Source organism: Entelurus aequoreus, linkage group LG06 (genome assembly GCF_033978785.1).
Source record: "Entelurus aequoreus isolate RoL-2023_Sb linkage group LG06, RoL_Eaeq_v1.1, whole genome shotgun sequence".
NCBI lineage: Eukaryota > Metazoa > Chordata > Actinopteri > Syngnathiformes > Syngnathidae > Entelurus > Entelurus aequoreus.
Genome location: NC_084736.1, coordinates 12,914,842 through 12,934,544, shown reverse-complemented (window position 1 = coordinate 12,934,544; position 19,703 = coordinate 12,914,842). Strand labels below are relative to the sequence as shown.

Here is a 19,703-nt window from a genome sequence, read left to right as displayed (position 1 = left end):
AACTTTCTTGTTCTTGTCAAGAGTGTAGCAGCCGCATTTTGTACCAACTGTAATCTTTTAATGCTAGACATAGGGAGACCCGAAAATAATATGTTACAGTAATCGAGACGAGACGTAGCGGACGCATGAATAGTGATCTCAGAATTTTAGAAAATCTACTCCCAAGTGGGCCAGACTGGTAAAATCACAGCACGATAACTAAAAAATAAAGACAAGTTCAGATTGTTTTCTTTGTTTGAAAACAGAACAAGCACATTCTGAAATTGTACAAATTGTAACGATCGGGTCGCATGGTTATGCGGAGGTCGTTCTCCCAAGATGCAGACGGAACACTCCGGACGGAGCGTGCAGGTAGGACATGATTTATTTCTCATAAATCACGCAGGAAAAACAGGTAGCGCAAAAGCGTGCCGATAGCACGGATGGCAAAGCTAAGAAGAGCATAGCGTGGAAGCTAGCATACAAAACAGGAATCGAAACTAACCGTCGTTAATCGTTGCGTGATGCAAACAAGGAAGCCAGACAGTGTGTGGCGAGCAACGTGAATAATAGCTCTCTGATTAGTGCCTGGCAGCAGCTGAAACCAATCAGCACCCATGGTAACTGAAACACAAACCCAGGGGTGCAGAAAACAGAACTGAGGTAGTCAAAACTAACAGACCAAAAACATGATCCGGGCAACGGATCATCACTGCAAAAACTGAAATCTAAGTAAGATTAAATATCTCAATTTGCTTATTTTCTGTCTGATAAGATAATTCTTCTCACTAAGCAGATTTTATGTTAGAGTGTTTTACTTGTTTTAAGTGTTTTGGTCCTAAATGATCTCAGTAAGATATTACAGCTTGTTGCTGAGATTTGATGACCTATATTGAGTAAAACATGCTTGAAACTAGAATATCAACTGTTGCAAAGCTGTGTCATCAACACTCACAAGTATAAAACTACTTTTTTAAAGTAATCATTTCTTATTTCAAGCATGAAAAAAAAAATCATGACTGACACAATTGTGTCTCATAATTAAAACAGATGACAGCCAACTGGACTTTGCTGTTTTATTTTCAATGAAACAATAGAAAATACATACTCATATAGTAGTACAGTTGTTATTAGTGAGAATATACTTATTTTAAAGTATTTTGGGGTTCATTGAGGTTAGCTATTTTTACTTGTTTTGGAAAGTCTTGACAAGCCAAATTTTCTTGTTCTATTGGCAGATAATTTTGCTTAGTTCAAATAAATAACCCCTAATTTTTGTTTTGTTTTGTTTTTGTTTATGAACCCTGACTTTTTGCAGTGATAACACAAATAATAATGTTGTTGGGTTTTTTTTACACTTAAATGTTGTGGTTAATAATTTGTTTGTCGTTATTTATATTTTCAGAATAAATTATGTGATAATGTTCACTTCATTGGTGTTGATTTTCAATTTATGAAGGTAAAAAAATTATATCAAAATCAAATTACAGGATGTTATTTATGTACTTTGCTCATTTTCCTCGACTGATGTGCTAACATGCGATTTATTTTGTACGTATGTAGCATCATCTACAAAAATACAAAGAATTGCTATTGCGACATCTAGTGGACACATTTAGAACAGCTGTTTCTTTCATTCCAAAAGTTCAGGTTAATTTTTATACTTTTCAAATTCATACCGCGGGCGGTATAAAACCTGCTCGTGGGCTTGATCTGGCCCTCGGACCGTACGTTTGACACCCCTGAGTTAGACAAAAGGACACAAAGTTAGCAACACTGGTATTGCCATGTTTGCTACAATGCTAAAATTACACTCACAAGTAAACAGTAAAATCATGCTAGTTTAGCGTAATTGCCAAAAAACAACATGATGATCAAACATTCAGCTACCAAGTCGGTAGCTGAATGACAGATAATATTTTAAGGTGTGTAGCGAAGTTCAAGCCTCACGGAAGTTGTCGCCCAAAACCTCAAGTATTCTTTCTTCTTTTTTTTTTCAAATATATTTCGTTGAATTTTACAGTTAAAATCACATTTAACAGTCATACTTTGCTCACGTAAACCCTTCATACAGGCACACATCCACTCATACACACTCACATGCACACTTGAGGAGAGAATTGCACTTGAACTTTAACAACTCAAGGTTTACAGTATAGACATTATTAGAAAAAATACCCAGATATTGTATATATATCCATCCATTCCGCTCTGGCTCAGGATCAGCAGGCTATCCAGACCATAGCAAGATGGATGAACATTCCTCGGCATCAAGGATCCTCAGGAAGTGATCACAAGATCACCTCCCGAGGACCTCTCCACCGTTCACACTTAAAAAAGAAAGTCACAGGGCTTGATCAGATGCAAAACAATACAAAATAAAAAGTCACAAAAAAAAAAAACCATATCAAAAGTGACACAAAAAAACAATAGTAGTATAGGATCAATACAAAAAAATAATAACAATAATAAAAAAGGAATACAACTACAAAAAAGATGGCTTTTTTTTCCCTTTAAATGTCTTTAAGTTATGATTCAATATATGTCAGTAAAGGTTTCCAGGTTAGTTCCCATTTATTCATATTTGTAGAGTTTATAAATCTTATTTTTTCAAGCGTCATTACATTCACAAAATCATTTAACCAGTTCAACCTCAAGGATTCTTCAGTTCAGTTCAGCTAGTTGGAAGATATGAAGTTAATGTTAAATACTACTCAGGTCGTTTGATTTTAGAATCAAGTTATACTTTTTGCGGACTTTTTCGAAAATCTATCCTGATTTCAAACATACATACTGGCCATATTGTTACAGTCACATTTTGTTCATGTGATTAGTTTTTTTGAGAACTTGCATTGCGGTACATCCCATGTGCTATTTATTGTTTTGCATTTGAACATGTTCGAAAAGGAGTAGGAAGAAGCAGAGCTAATATAAACCTACCCCTTTTTTGTTTTATAGTCATTGTTGACTTTCAGTGACGTCATGCTAGGTTAGCCTGGTTAGCCTAAAGACAAAGTAAACAATGAAATGTACAGAATCCCACGTTTGTTGCTGACTGAGCTCCAGGCTTTAATGTCAGACGTGTAGCAAAGCCTGAATTGTATGAAGCTGTCCTGCATGAGTCAGAAGCAGGAGGTTTTTTCTTCCTGATGTCATTAAAAGACGCAACTTAAAAAACAAACCAACAAAAACTTTTTTTTTTTTTCTCATAAGTGGAGCAAACAAATGGAGATGATAGATTTTGTCATGTTAAAAGCTCACAAACAGTCTCTCGGGACAGACATTACTGTAGGAACGTCTTCGAAAAGTCACATTTTAGGGGACTTTTTTAAAGGACGCAGCGTCCAGTTGACCAAAACAAGTTCTCTTTACAGTTTGCATTCGCTCCATGAATTGAATCTGGGAGTAATTTTTCATAATATCAATTAGATTTGAGTAATCGGTAGATAACTAAGTGCACTTGAAAGACTCGATACGCCGCCCACTCTTGCTGTGACGATATCTGCCGAATAGACAGTGTAGATAAAGAGACTAATCAGAGACTAGATCTGACCAAACTAAGTCAATGAGCACGAACTGATGAAGCCTACTCGGATGAGAGGCCAATTGTCTTCCAAGACCAACCAAACAGTCCAGCTAGCGATTGAAAGCCCTGAGTTGACAATGACCTGGATGAATGAGAACATCCATAGACAGGTATATCAGATGGAATTTTTACCTGACATGTTTCGACTGCAGTGTTCTTCAGAAGGGTCACCTGACCACTGTGACGTGTTGCCTATCAGCTGTTCTTATAGGCGTGGCCAACCAGGCAGACCTGTCAAGTCTACCTGGTTGGCTGACCTCACCCTCCCAACCCACCCGCCGCCGCTCAAACATTCAACCAGAAGCTTGTGGATGGCTACCAAAAGCACCTTATTGCAGTGAAACTTGCCAAGGGACATGTAAGCAAATATTAACATTGCTGTATGTATACTTTTGACCCAGCAGATTTGGTCACATTTTCAGTCGACCCGTAATAAATTAATAAAAGAACCATACTTCATGAATGTTTTTTGTGCCCAATGAGTATGAATAAGAGTTGTAGAAATGATTGGAAACTCAAGACAGCCATGACATGATGTTCATTACAAGTGTAGGTAAACTTTTGACCACGACTATAAGTTCCAATCTAAATCACGGATACAAGACGGATGGTCAATGACAAATTGCAAAGCATTATAGCTGGGATTCAATTCTTGGGGGTAACGATTTGATTCAGAATCGATTCTCGATTCGGAATCAATACTTCTTAATAACATTGGGTGCCAGTTGTATGATTAAGTGAAGTGAATTATATTTATATAGCGCTTTTCTCTAGTGACTCAAAGCGCTCTACATAGTGAAATCCATTATCTAAGTTACATTTAAGCCAGTGTGGGTGGCACTGGGAGCAGGTGGGTAAAGCATCTTGCCCAAGGATGGCGGAATGGGAGATCGAACCTGGAACCCTCAAGTTGGTGGCGCGGCCGCTCTACCAACAGAGCCACGCCGCCCTATTAACTACATTCCTCCATGAAATAGATAAACAGCTGTGATAAATTTCTATATTACTGAAAATAAAACTGTTTTGTTTTTTTTTAAATTAAAATTCTTACCAAATATTTAATAAAGTCAAATGCAAATAATTTCTAAAGTAAAAGCACATGTGAGTTTTCACATCAACAAAATGATTTGCCTGTGTGCTTGGACAAGACAGATTTATTTATTTATTTATTTATTTGTTCTTTTTCTTTTTTATTGACATCCAGCATCAGACATTCCTATCCATTGCATCATATTCACATACATCTTATATCTGTTGTCTGCCCTAAATGTCCAAATGTTTTTTGTTTATATCCCAACCATACCACCCACCCCCCCCCCCCCCAACCCCCGAAAAGAAAGTAACAGCAAAAAAAAAAAAAAAAAGTAATATCTACAAATACAACTATTAAATAAACAAAAAATAAATGATAATGCATTAATAATAACAATAGTCAGAAATAAAATAATAAAAAATATATATATAAACAGATACATATATATATACACTACCGTTCAAAAGTTTGGGGTCACATTGAAATGTCCTTATTTCTGAAGGAAAAGCACTGTACTTTTCAATGAAGATAACTTTAAACTAGTCTTAACTTTAAAGAAATACACTCTATACATTGCTAATGTGGTAAATGACTATTCTAGCTGCAAATGTCTGGTTTTTGGTGCAATATCTACATAGGTGTATAGAGGCCCATTTCCAGCAACTATCACTCCAGTGTTCAAATGGTACAATGTGTTTGCTCATTGGCTCAGAAGGCTAATTGATGATTAGAAAACCCTTGTGCAATCATGTTCACACATCTGAAAACAGTTTAGCTCGTTACAGAAGCTACAAAACTGACCTTCCTTTGAGCAGATTGAGTTTGTGGAGCATCACATTTGTGGGGTCAATTAAACGCTCAAAATGGCCAGAAAAAGAGAACTTTCATCTGAAACTCGACAGTCTATTCTGGTTCTTAGAAATGAAGGCTATTCCACAAAATTGTTTGGGTGACCCCAAACTTTTGAACGGTAGTGTATATATATATACACACACATACACACATACATACCTGTACACATATAGGGAGTAATCCTTTTTTTTTTTAGCAGTACAATCACTAATTCGAAAAATTAATATCAGTTTTATGGGGCGTGACATAATTGACCCAGTTTTCCCAGTATGAAGTAAATTTTTCCAATTTGGTAATAAAGACAGTTATCTTCTCCATTTTATATATGTCCATTGTGATTTCCATCCATTGCTTCAAAGTTGGGCTCTCCTGGGATATCCATTTCCTAGTAATGGTCTTTTTACCGGCCACCAGTAGGATATTCATTAAGTGTTTATCTTTCTTCAGCCAGTCCTGAGGTACATGTCCAAAAAACAAAGTTTTACTTTCAAGGGGTATTTCACGTTTGAAAATATCCTGTAGAGCTTGGTGTATCTCTTTCCAGTAGTCCTTTATGATGGAGCAGTCCCAGAAAACATGGTGGTGGTTTGCATGTGAATTCCCACAATTTCTCCAACAGGCAGGGGAGTTGTTATCGTAGTGAGACTTCTGAGAAGGTGTAATAAAAAATCTGATCAAACTTTTCCAGCCAAACTCCCTCCACTTGGGTGAGCTGGTACAAGTCCATTGATATTTCCGTATTATTGTCCATTCCTCCTCAGATATAGTTATCCCTCCTTCCTTTGGACAGATATATTTTTATTCATCTTTATTTTTTAAATACATTTTAGATCGATTAAGAATTGTTACAAATAAGAATCACAATTCATTCATTTTTTTTTTTTTTTTACACCCCTACATTAGGATGTAGGCAGGGCATGACTGTCATGATCCGTTGCCCGGATCATGTTTTGTCTCGTTTTTGACTCCCTCAGTTCCCGTTTTGAGCACCCGTGGGTTTGTGTTTTGGTTGCCATGGGGGCAGACTGGTTTCCCCTGCCTCTGATTAGTGTTCGGCATGCTCACCTGCTGCCGGGCACTAATCAGAGAGCAACTTATTCACGTTGTGTGCCACACTCAGTCTGGTTTCCTTATTTGCTGTACGCAACAAGTTAGGTTGGATGAAATCCTGTTTCCTTGCTCAAGATTCATGTGCTAAGTCTCGCCTTAGCTCCCCGTGCTATCGGCACGCTTGCTTTGTTTTGTTTGTTGGTACGTTGACTGATTCATGAGGAATAAGTCATATTCTTACCTGCACACTTCGTCCGGAGTTCCGTCTGCATCCTGGGAGAAAGACCCACGCAGTATTATGCGACCCAATCGTGACAATGACGGCAGACTAGGGTTGTACGGTATACCGGTATTAGTGTAGTACGGCGATACTAAGGAATCATTTTCGGTACGATACCGTCTCTGAAATGTCGTGACATCGCTGTGTTTACGAGCAGAGGAGCATGTTCGGCAGCGCACAATCACGGAGTACTTAGAAGCAGACACAGTGTGTAGACAGAAAAAGGAGAATGGACGCATTTTGGCTTAAAAACTAATGATAAAGGTGAAGCTATAACACTGAAACGCCCTCAGGAAGAGGTGCTTTAAGACATGGCTAGCTAGCTAGCGGCCATCCGCCGTCGGCAGTGTTTTAGCTACTTCAAAATCACTAATCCTCGCTTCCATGGCGACAAATAAAGTAAGTTTCTTACAAGTATCATCCCTGCAGGACGAGGAATAGCTAAACATGCTTCACTACACACCGTAGCTCACCGGAGTCACAATGTAAACAAACGCCATGGGTGGATCTACACCTGACATCCACTGCAATGATACCAAGTACAGGGGCGTATCTAGTCGATAGTACTATGGTTACGTTGATATTTTTTAGCATCACAAAATCTTCTTTCGTTTTTTTTTTAATGTATATTATGTTTATAAACTCAGTAAATACGTCCCTGGACACATGAGGACTCTAAAATGACCATTGTGTGATCCTGTAACTACTTGGTATCGGTTTGATACCAAAATTTGTGGTATCATCCAAAACTAATGTAAAGCATCCAAACAACAGAAGAATAAGTGATTATTACGTTTGAACAGAAGTGTAGATAAAACATGTTAAAAGAGAAAGTAAGCAGATATTAACTGTAAATGAACAAGTAGATTAATAATTCATTTTCTACCACTTAATAATGTTGACAAAATAATAGAATGGAAAACGACACAATATGTTACTGCATATGTCAGCAGACTAAACTAGTATTTTCTTATTAAATTACTTAAAAAGAAAGAAAAAACGCCTGCCATAATTCACTGAACCACATCGTTGCTGTCTAATGAAAACTGGAAAATTATTTAGTATCTATTAATTTTTTGGTGTATAAAGGTAATCCGATGCAAAAATGTTGATTTCATTTAAATAAAGAAAATACAATTAAATAAATATTTACAATGTAATAATATAATTTAATAAACATGCTTCACTACACACCGTAGCTCACCGGCATCAAAATGTAAACAAACGCCTTTGGTGGATCTACAGCTAACATCCACTGTAATGATATCAAGTACAGGCACGTATCTAGTCGATACTACTATGATTACGTCTATATTTTTTGGCATCACAACATCTTCTTGCGTTTTTTAAATGTATATTATGTTTATAAACTCAGGAAATACATCCCTGGACACATGAGGACTTTGAATATGACCATTGTATGATCCTGTAACTACTTGGTATCGGATTGATACCCAAATTTGTGGTATCATCCAAAACTAATGTAAAGCATCCAAACAACAGAAGAATAAGTGATTATTACATTTGAACAGAAGTGTAGATAAAACATGTTAAAAGAGAAAGTAAGCAGATATTAACAGTAAATGAACAAGTGGATTGATAATTCATTTTCTACCACTTAATAATGTTGACAAAATAATAGAATGGAAAACGACACAATATGTTACTGCATATGTCAGCAGACTAAGCTAGTATTTTCTTATCAAATTACTTAAAAAGAAAGAAAAAACACCTGCCATAATTCACTGAACAACATCGTTGCTGTCTAACGAAAACTGGGAAATTATTTAGTATCTATTAATTTTTTGGTGTATAAAGGTAATCCGATGCAAAAATGTTGATTTCATTTAAATAAAGAAAATACAATTAAATAAATAATTACAATGTAATAATATAATTTAATAAACATGCTTCACTACACACCGTAGCTCACCGGCATCAAAATGTAAACAAACGCCTTTGGTGGATCTACAGCTAACATCCACTGTAATGATATCAAGTACAGGAACGTATCTAGTCGATACTACTATGATTACGTCTATATTTTTTGGCATCACAACATCTTCTTGCGTTTTAAAAAAATATATATTATGTTTATAAACTCAGGAAATACGTCCCTGGACACATAAAGACTCTGAATATGACCATTGTATGATCCTGTAACTACTTGGTATCGGATTGATACCCAAATTTGTGGTATCATCCAAAACTAATGTAAAGTATCAAACAACAGAAGAATAAGTGATTATTACATTTTAACAGAAGTGTCAATAGAACATGTTAAAAGAGAAAATAAGCAGATATTAACTGTAAATGAACAAGTAGATTAATAATTAATTTTCTACCACTTGTCCTTAATAATGTTGACAAAATAATAGAATGATAAATGACACAATATGTTACTGCATACACTACCGTTCAAAAGTTTGGGGTCACATTGAAATGTCCTTATTTTTGAAGGAAAAGCACTGTACTTTTCAAGGAAGATAACTTTAAACTAGTCTTAACTTTAAAGAAATACACTCTATACATTGCTAATGTGGTAAATGACTATTCTAGCTGCAAATTTCTGGTTTTTGGTGAAATATCTACATAGGTATATAGAGGCCCAGCAACTATCACTCCAGTGTTCTAATGGTACAATGTGTTTGCTCATTGGCTCAGAAGGCTAATTGATGATTAGAAAACCCTTGTGCAATCATGTTCACACATCTGAAAACAGTTTAGCTCGTTACAGAAGCTACAAAACGGACCTTCCTTTGAGCAGATTGAGTTTCTGGAGCATCACATTTGTGGGGTCAATTAAACGCTCAAAATGGCCAGAAAAAGAGAACTTTCGTCTGAAACTCGACAGTCTATTCTTGTTCTTAGAAATGAAGGCTATTCCACAAAATTGTTTGGGTGACCCCAAACTTTTGAACGGTAGTGTATGTCAGCAGAGTAATTAGGAGCCTTTGTTTGTTTACTTACTAATAAAACACACGTTGTCTAGTATGTTTACTATTTTATTTAAGGACTTCACTGCAATAAGAAACATATGTTTAATGTACCCTAAGATTTTTTGTTAAAATAAAGCCAATAATGAGATTTTTTTGGGGTCCCTTTATTTAGAAAAGCACCGAAAAGTATCGAAAATATTTTAGCATCGGTACCAAAATATTGGTATCATTACAACTAGGGATGTCCGATAATGCCTTTTTGCCGATATCCGATATTGTCCAACTCTTTAATTACAGATACCGGTATCAACCGATACCGATATATACAGTCGTGGAATTAACACATTATTATGCCTAATTTGGACAACCAGGTATGGTGAAGATAAGGTCCTTTTTTTAAAAAAATTATAAAATAAAATAAGATAAATAAATTAAAAACATTTTCTTGAATAAAAAAGAAAGTAAAACAACATAAAAACAGTTACATAGAAACTAGTAATTAATGAAAATGAGTCAAATTAACTGTTAAAGGTTAGTACTATTAGTGGACCAGCAGCACGCACAATCATGTGTGCTTACGGACTGTATCCCTTGCAGACTGTATTGATATATATTGATATATAATGTAGGAACCAGAATATTAATAACAGAAAGAAACAACCCTTTTGTGAATGAGGGAGGGAGGTTTTTTGGGTTGGTGTATTTTTTATGTTGATTTAATTTAAAACAAAAACAAACAAAAAAACGATACCGATAATTTAAAAAACGATACCGATATTTTCCGATATTACATTTTAAAGTATGTATCGGGCGATATCATCGGACATCTCTAGTTACAACACTACGGCAGACTTAAATGTTTTCTTTTTTTTTCTTGCTGAGTCATCTGTTCTCTTTGCCCCTCAGGGCCGGGTTCCATTCCTGGTGCCGGACAAGGTGCTGTGGCCTCAGCTGTGCGAGGCGATCAACATGAAGTACAAGGCGGAAGTGCAGAGCAACCGCGGCCTCTCCGAGGAGAACCTGATCTTCCTCGCCCAGAAGGCCTTCGGCAGCACCAGCACCAGCGTGGAAGACGACCGCAACATGGCGATGACCTGGTCACAGTTTAACAGAGTAAGTTCTCTCGTGATCCACAAGTCTGACTAAAACGGATGTCGACAATGCTCCGTTTGGGGGGGGGTGGAAAACCCCCACGAAGGCATTAATTATCAAGCCGTGAGCAAATCGCCGAGAAATTGTTTCCCGCAGCATCCCCTGCTGCGTTATTATGTCGCCTAGTGAGATTAGATAATGACTGTACACAGCCACAAAAAAAATAGAGCCTCGTTTTCTCGCTCGGACTCAGAAAGAACGCTCGCATTCGCTACAGAGCGATTATACATCGTTGGATTACAACAACAGCTTTTCAGACTTTTGTTTGTACACACACACACATTTCTCTTTATCACGCACAAATGTCTTTTTTTTTTCCACAGGAAAGCCTGCCTGGTAGGAACTTCACATTTTGGCAGTGGTTTGACGGCGTGATGGAACTGACAAAGAAGCACCTGAAGCTACACTGGAATGACGGGTGAGGAAAAAGAGTCATTTATCCATGCTGTTCTATACAATGTTTATACAAAGCCCCGTTTGGATTTTTCAGTCTTTTCTTGCTTTTATCATTGAAATTACAGATGTCCGATAATATCGGCCGATAAATGCTTTAAAATGTAATATCGGAAATTAACGGTATCGGTTTCAAAAAGTAAAATGTATGACTTTTTAAAACGCCGCTGTGTACACGGCCGTAGGGAGAAGTACAGAGCGCCAATAAACCTTAAAGGCACTGCCTTTGCGTGCCGGCCCAGTCACACAATATCTACGGCTTTTCACACACACAAGTGAATGCAATGCATACTTGGTCAACAGCCATACAGGTCACACTGAGGGTGGCCGTATAAACAACTTTAACACTGTTACAAATATGCGCCACACTGTGAACCCACACCAAACAAGAATGACAAACACATTTCTGGAGAACATCCGCACCGTAACACAACATAAACACAACAGAACAAATACCCGGAACCCCTTGCAGCACTAACTCTTCCGGGGAGCTACAATATACACCCCCTGCTATTTGCAAGGCTATTTTCAAGAAGGATATTTAAAAGAGAAACTACATCTTGTGAGACGATATGGGCGATGAAATGGGGAAATGCTCGCCGTTTCCACTCGGAACAACCGACTACGAGGGGCTATACGGGTGCTACAAATTGTGACTTGAAACATTTTATTTATTAATTTTTTCACCTTTAATATGTTTTTTGCAATTATAATTTTGACTGTACCACATAATTGCTGATGCGGGTTTATTGATTTTAAAAAAATTTACTTATTTTTTTTAAAAACCTACTCAGTGGCCTAGTGGTTAGTCTCCACCCTGAGATCGGTAGGTTGTGAGCTCAAACCCCGGCCGAGTCATACCAAAGACTATAAAAATGGGACCCATTACCTCCCTGCTTGGCACTCAGCATCAAGGGTTGGAATTGGGGGTTAAATCACCAAAAATGATTCCCGGGCGCGGCACCGCTGCTGCCCACTGCTCCCCTCACCTCCCAGGGGGTGGACAAGGGGTTGGGTCAAATGCAGAGGACAAATTTTACCACACTTAGTGTGCGCGTGACAATCATTGGTACTTTAACTTTAACTTTAAATGCGCCAGAAAATAACCCGTTTTGTACACTGTTGAGGTGATTCAATGCCCAGTAAATGTGTTTCTATGTAGTATTTCTCCAGCAATGGTCATGTGGGGACATAAATGATGGTATTTTGAGAGGTAACCATTGAAGTCGGACATCACTGAAGGCCTAGGTGGGAAACGTACTCCCGCCAGTGATATTAATACATGTGTGAATATGATCATTATTAGTTTGCTTTTTACATGATGAGACAGGAAATGCTCTAATCTTTATTTTCTATATTACTTTTGCTCAATGTTTGAGTCAAAAGACCAAAGAACCTTCTTCTTCCTTTGTACAAATTCCAAGCGAGTTTATTTCCCCCGACCGAGGACCTCTCTTTGCCACATAATTCCATTCATGAAGGCAGTAAAAGACCATTAACCATCTAAGGTGGTGGATACTTTGCATAAGTATTATACTGTACATGCTTGACAAACAGCTAGTTTGCCTCCATGGCAACTTGATGATCATCTTCAGAAGAGGGACACTCTGCCGTGTGTTTATACTGTACTTATCGTTCCCCTTCTAGAGCCATACTGGGCTTTGTGAACAAGCAGCGGGCTCAAGACATGCTGATGTCCAAGTCCAACGGCACCTTTCTCCTGCGCTTCAGCGACTCGGAGATCGGAGGCGTCACCATCGCGTGGGTGGCCGAAAATCCCAACAAAGCAGGTACGAGCTCGAGTGCGACAATGTTCTTTTATTGTTAGGGTGCCCAAACTATTTCCACCATATTTGCGTTGATACAACACTCTTCAACTGATCCAATGTAGCTGAACATATTTATATATAGCCTCTTAAGGCCCAAGCTGTTTGTTTACATGCTTTTTTTTTTTTTATTTCTCTTTGCTATTTGGGCTTATTGGACCCTAATTAGAATAAAAAACTAAGAATCATCTTTTTATATGATGTACTTAGTCCATAAGTACACAAACGTGTACTTCATGTTTAGTGACATGCTAATTCCTTATTTTTACACCTTTTTTTCCAAATTCCATTGTATGTTATACTCTTCTGACACCACCAGATGGCAGTATAAGTGTCCACATAAGCAGCCATAAGACCCCAATTCAGTAGTGTACACAATTTTGGAAATAAGAGCTAAAAGGTGCTGTCCACGTATGTTGCCATTAAGGCCTTTAGAGGATAGCATATTTCGAACATGCATATAATATACCATAGTAAGTACACTACCGTTCAAAAGTTTGGGGTCACATTGAAATGTCCTTATTTTTGAAGGAAAAGCACTGTACTTTTCAATGAAGATAATTTTAAACTAGTCTTAACTTTAAAGAAATACGCTCTATACATTGCTAATGTGGTAAATGACTATTCTAGCTGCAAATGTCTGGTTTTTGGTGCAATATCTACATAGGTGTAAAGAGGCCCATTTCCAGCAACTATCACTCCAGTGTTCTAATGGTACAATGTGTTTGCTCATTGGCTCAGAAGGCTAATTGATGATTAGAAAACCCTTGTGCAATCATGTTCACACATCTGAAAACAGTTTAGCTCGTTACAGAAGCTACAAAACGGACCTTCCTTTGAGCAGATTGAGTTTCTGGAGCATCACATTTGTGGGGTCAATTAAACGCTCAAAATGGCCAAAAAAAGAGAACTTTCATCTGAAACTCGACAGTCTATTCTTGTTCTTAGAAATGAAGGCTATTCCACAAAATTGTGTGGGTGACCCCAAACTTTTGAACGGTAGTGTATGTACATAATTTATCTTTTTTTTTTACGTAATTTTTTTATATACATGTTACAGGTTCTATATATTTTATTATTGAATGTTTCAAATGTGATGGATATTTAATGGACCACAATGGAAACAAGCCTTTTGGCTTTTTGTACCATCCATTTGCCTTTTTAAAGCATTACATGGATTAAATTCTTTAAGATGTCAATAAACTTCTCAATCAATCAAAACAAATATTAAATACATAAGTAATCTTTATCTAAAAAAAAAAACCCAACAACAACAAAAAAACATCAACAACAAAAATAAATAAAGAAAGGGTTCAAGATGTTCATCATAATTCTTGTTCTGTGTACTTTGTGAACACTTGTAGTTTGAACAGTCTCTTAAAGTGAATCATATTGTTGCTTTGTTTGATTTATTTGCTTAATCCATTCCATAATTTAATTCCACATACGGATATGCAAAATGTTTTTAATGTTGTACGAGCATACAAATGTCTTAATTAGATTTTCCTCTAAGGTTATATTTCTCTTCTTTTGTTGAGAAGAATTGTTGTACATTTTTGGGTAGCAGTTTATAGTTTGCTTTGTACATCATTTTAGGTGTTTGCCAATGCACCAGATCGTGGAATTTCAGTATCTGTGATTCAATAAATAAAGGGTTGGTGTGTTCTTATAGCCAACATATTTATTATTGTATTTGATCTTTTTTGTAACACAGTTAATGAATGAAGCGCACATTTGTAGTTGTTTCCCCATATTTCCACACAATAACTCAGATATGCTAACACTAGTGAGCAGTAAAGAATATGAAGTAGGGATGTGCGTATCGATCCTGTGGTATCGATATATCGATACTCACACATTTGGCATCCCTTTTCTGAAAAAAGTATCGATATAAACCAAAAAACGGCGTGTGGGGGGTGCAAGCATCACTTTCAGATGTTTTTGATGACTTACTTAACTTACTATGTGCTGGGACACCCCTGTACCTGGCAGAGTATAGAGCTGGCCCAGTCACGTGACAGGAGACAGCGAATGAGCGTCGTCAACGAGCAACACACACACAGCCAGCCGACAGCGGTGCAGCCTGACTTAAAACAGGCATTGTTTATTTTATTTTTTTAGTAATGTTTACTGAATATTTTTGTTTAAATGATTATCCTAAATTCAAATAATTTCCACACAGGGGAATTTACTGTTAGTTGAAAATTGCTTGAGTATTTAAAACAAGATGAGAAAGAGATACAATTTGGAGATTCTTCATCTTTGCATTACAGTTTTATTTTTTTCCAAGAAAATCTTGAAATATAGGATTGAATGTGATTTTGGTTTTAATCTGTAACATGATTTCTTACATTTCGAAAACATTAGCCTATTTCATATTTCATTAATTGCTAATTATATCACAAACTTTAAAAAAATAACTGCAGCTTCTTGCGATTCGGATTTGACAGTTAATTGGAAAGCCCTAATATCTAATTCTTATTATATATAATATATAATTATTATTATATATAATATTTAATTTATTTTTCATATTTAATGTTATTTATTTTAATTTTACTTTTATTATATATTGACCATAATAAATGTGGTATAAATGGTCTGTATTTGTCTTGTGATTTGTCTTAAATAATAATAGTAATAATATTTTTGACTGACAAAAAGTGAAATTAATGGTATCGGTATCGGTATCGATGAAAATGCAAGAAAAAGTATTGGTATCGTATCGAATCCTAAAAGTGTGGTATCGCCCATCCCTAATATGAAGTGATTTTTGGTCTAGAGCAGGGGTCACCAACCTTTTTGAAACCAAGAGCTACTTCTTGGGTACTGATTAATGCGAAGGGCTACCAGTTTGATAAACACTTAAATAAATTGCCAGAAATAGCCAATTTGCTCAATTTACCTTTAACTCCATGTTATTAATAATTAATGATATTTACACTTAATTGAACGGTTTAAAAGAGGAGAAAACACGAAAAAAATGACAATTAGATTTTGAAACATAGTTTATCTTCAATTTTGACTCTTTAAAATTCAAAATTCAACCGAAAAAAAGAAGAGGAAAAACTTAAAAAAAGAATTTATGGAACATCATTAGTAATTTTTCCTGATTAAGATTAATTTTAGAATTTTGATGACATGTTTTAAATAGGTTAAAATCCAATCTACACTTAGTTAGAATATATAACAAATTGGACCAAGCTATATTTCTAACAAAGACAAATCATTATTTCTTCTAGATTTTCCAGAACAAAAATTTTAAACTAAATTCAAAAGACTTTGAAATAAGATTTAAATTTGATTCTACAGATTTTCTAGATTTGCCAGAATAATTTTTTTGAATTTCAATCATAAGTTTGAAGAAATATTTCACAAATATTCTTCGTCGAAAAAACAGAAGCTAAAATGAAGAATTAAATTAAAAAATGTATTTATTATTCTTTACAATAAAAAAAAAAAAAATCCTTGAACATTGATTTAAATTGTCAGGAAAGAAGAGGAAGGAATTTAAAAGGTAAAAAGGTATATGTGTTTAAAAATCCTAAAATCATTTTTAAGGTTGTATTTTTTCTCTAAAATTGTTTTTCTGAAAGTTATAAGAAGCAAAGTACAAGAATTAATGAATTTATTTAAACAAGTGAAGACCAAGTCTTTAAAATATTTTCTTGGATTTTCAAATTCTATTTGAATTTTGTCTCTCTTAGAATTAAAAATGTCGGGCAAAGCGAGACCAGCTTGCTAGTAAATAAATAAAATTTAAAAAATAGAGGCAGCTCACTGGTAAGTGCTGCTATTTGAGCTATTTTTAGAACAGGCCAGTGGGCTACTCATCTGGTCCTTACGGGCTACCTGGTGCCCGCGGGCACCGCGTTGGTGACCCCTGGTCTAGAGCATGTTTTGATTTATTTATTATTGACGTGTTTCTTGCTACTTTATGTAGTATATTTTTGCATGAGATTTCCAGTTCATTTGATCATCTATTGTTACACCCTGAGCAGTTAGACACAATTAACTGCATACAAAATAGAGGCAATACATTTTTGATCAAAACGTTGCCTGATTATCCAAATTTGTGTGGTTTTCTTAGTTTGTCCGATTTTGGATTACCGCAAAGTATAAGTTATTAATTACGTCTGCGTTTCCTACCAAGGTTTTTCGTTGTTGCCACTGGGTTGAGTTTTTTCTTGCCTGGATGTGGGATCAGATCCGAGGATGTTGTTGTGGTTTCTGAAGCCCTTTGAGGCATTTGTGATTAAGGGCTGTATAAATAAACTTTGATTGATTTTTTCACATTATGAGAGCCCATTAGACATGAATCAACACCCACATCATCACCTTGACACTCCTTTAATCCAATGTAGTAATGCTCCCTGAGGCTGTGCCAATCAATGGCCATTATGCTGAACAGCGTGCTCTGATTGGCTTGGTCTCATCTAGTGGCCAATACAGTAGTATTGATATTTTTTGTTCATTTATTCATTTTTGAAAATGCTTGATTTAGGCCATATATACGTAAAATATGCTTTTAATAAAAAATCCCCAAAAAACGTCATTTGAAACCCTTATATTCTAAAATGATTGCGAGTAATGAACCCCCCAAAACATTATTTCATAAAATTTGTAAAATTGCCAAAATGTTGAATATTGAATTCCCACTTGAGTCCTATGATATTCTGGCTTTCATTATGAAACATTTATACAAACCCCGTTTCCATATGAGTTGGGAAATTGTGTTAGATGTAAATATAAACGGAATACAATGATTTGCTAATCATTTTCAACCCATATTCAGTTGAATATGCTACAAAGACAACATATTTGATGTTCAAACTGATAAACTTTTTTTTTTTGTGCAAATAATATCTACGGTCTGTAATGTCATCAAAGGGTTCAGAGAATCTGGAGAAATCACTGCACGTAAGCAGCTAAGCCCGTGACCTTCGATCCCTCAGGATGTACTGCATCAACAAGTGACATCAGTGTGTAAGGGATATCACCACATGGGCTCAGGAACACTTCAGAAACCCACTGTCAGTAACTACAGTTGGTCGCTACATCTGTAAGTGCGAGTTAAAACTCTCCTATGCAAGGCGAAAACCGTTTATCAACAACACCCAGAAACGCCGTCGGCTTCGCTGGGCCTGAGCTCATCTAAGATGGACTGATACAAAGTGGAAAAGTGTTCTGTGGTCTGATGAGTCCACATTTCAAATTGATTTTGGAAACTGTGGACATCGTGTCCTCCGGACCAAAGAGGAAAATAACCATTCGGATTGTTATAGGCGCAAAGTTGAAAAGCCAGCATCTGTGATGGTATGGGGGTGTATTAGTGCCCAAGACATGGGTAACTTACACATCTGTGAAGGTGCCATTAATGCTGAAAGGTACATACAGGTTTTGGAGCAACATATGTTGCCAACCAAGCAACGTTACCATGGACGCCCCTGCTTATTTCAGCAAGACAATGCCAAGCCACGTGTTACATCAACGTGGCTTCATAGTAAAAGAGTGCAGGTACGAGACTGGCCTGCCTGTAGTCCAGACCTGTCTCCCATTGAAAAGGTGTGGCGCATTATGAAGCCTAAAATACCACAAGGGAGACCCCCGGACTGTTGAACAACTTAAGCTGTACATCAAGCAAGAATGGGAAAGAATTCCACCTGAGAAGCTTCAAAAATGTGTCTCCTCAGTTCCCAGACGTTTACTGAGTGTTGTTAAAAGGAAAGGCCATGTAACACAGTGGTGAACATGCCCTTTCCCAACTACTTTGGCACGTGTTGCAGCCATGAAATTCTAAGTTAATTATTATTTGCAAAAAAAAAATAAAGTTTATGAGTTTGAACATCAAATATCTTGTCTCTGTAGTGCATTCAATTGAATATGGGTTGAAAAGGATTTGCAAATCATTGTATTCCGTTTATATTTACATCTAACACAATTTCCCAACTCATATGGAAACGGGGTTTGTATGTAATTATATGACTTTTTGGACTGTAAAATTGTAACCTTTGTCAAACTTTTTTTAAAGTCAAAATTCAGATTAAATTATGCCTTCATAATATACTGATATATACTCTATTTATGCCAAGATGGCAACAAAAAAAAAAAACTAATATTGCAACATTTTTTTCTGAATATTTATGAGAATAATTTTGCAAAAATATCCTAATATTGAGACATTTTCCCCTTCAAAAATTCACTTGTGCTCTCATAGTATTTAGACATTTCCTAAGTATAGTTTTTGTCATTAAATCCTATGACTTTTAATTTTTTTACTAAATTACAGCTTTAATGTTGCGATATTTCGACTTTATTCATCTTTTTTCCCGTAACTTATCACATCGTTTTCTGTTCAGTGTAGCAGTATTGATCCTGAGTGCCAACCAAAAAAAAAACTGTAGGCTTTTTGTGACCTTAGAATATTTTATACATAGCTCCATTCAGGGAACTGCACTATTTTTGAAAAAAAACAACAACAACAAAACGTGTTCTTGTCTCACATAAGGATTTTTTTGTGCACAAAAAAGTGCAATTCCTCCTTGATATTTAT

General features: G+C 36.1%; 1 protein-coding gene across 1 annotated transcript in view; it reads left to right on the top strand.

Moving 5' to 3' along the window:
* The window catches only part of LOC133651837 (signal transducer and activator of transcription 5B-like), a 163,084-nt gene that overhangs the window by 129,212 nt on the left and 14,169 nt on the right, over nucleotides 1-19,703 (top strand). The window contains exons 13-15 of the mRNA XM_062050008.1: nucleotides 10,626-10,832; nucleotides 11,195-11,289; nucleotides 12,972-13,114. Coding sequence (XP_061905992.1) covers nucleotides 10,626-10,832; nucleotides 11,195-11,289; nucleotides 12,972-13,114 — 445 coding nt within the window. The remainder of the gene's footprint in view (nucleotides 1-10,625; nucleotides 10,833-11,194; nucleotides 11,290-12,971; nucleotides 13,115-19,703) is intronic.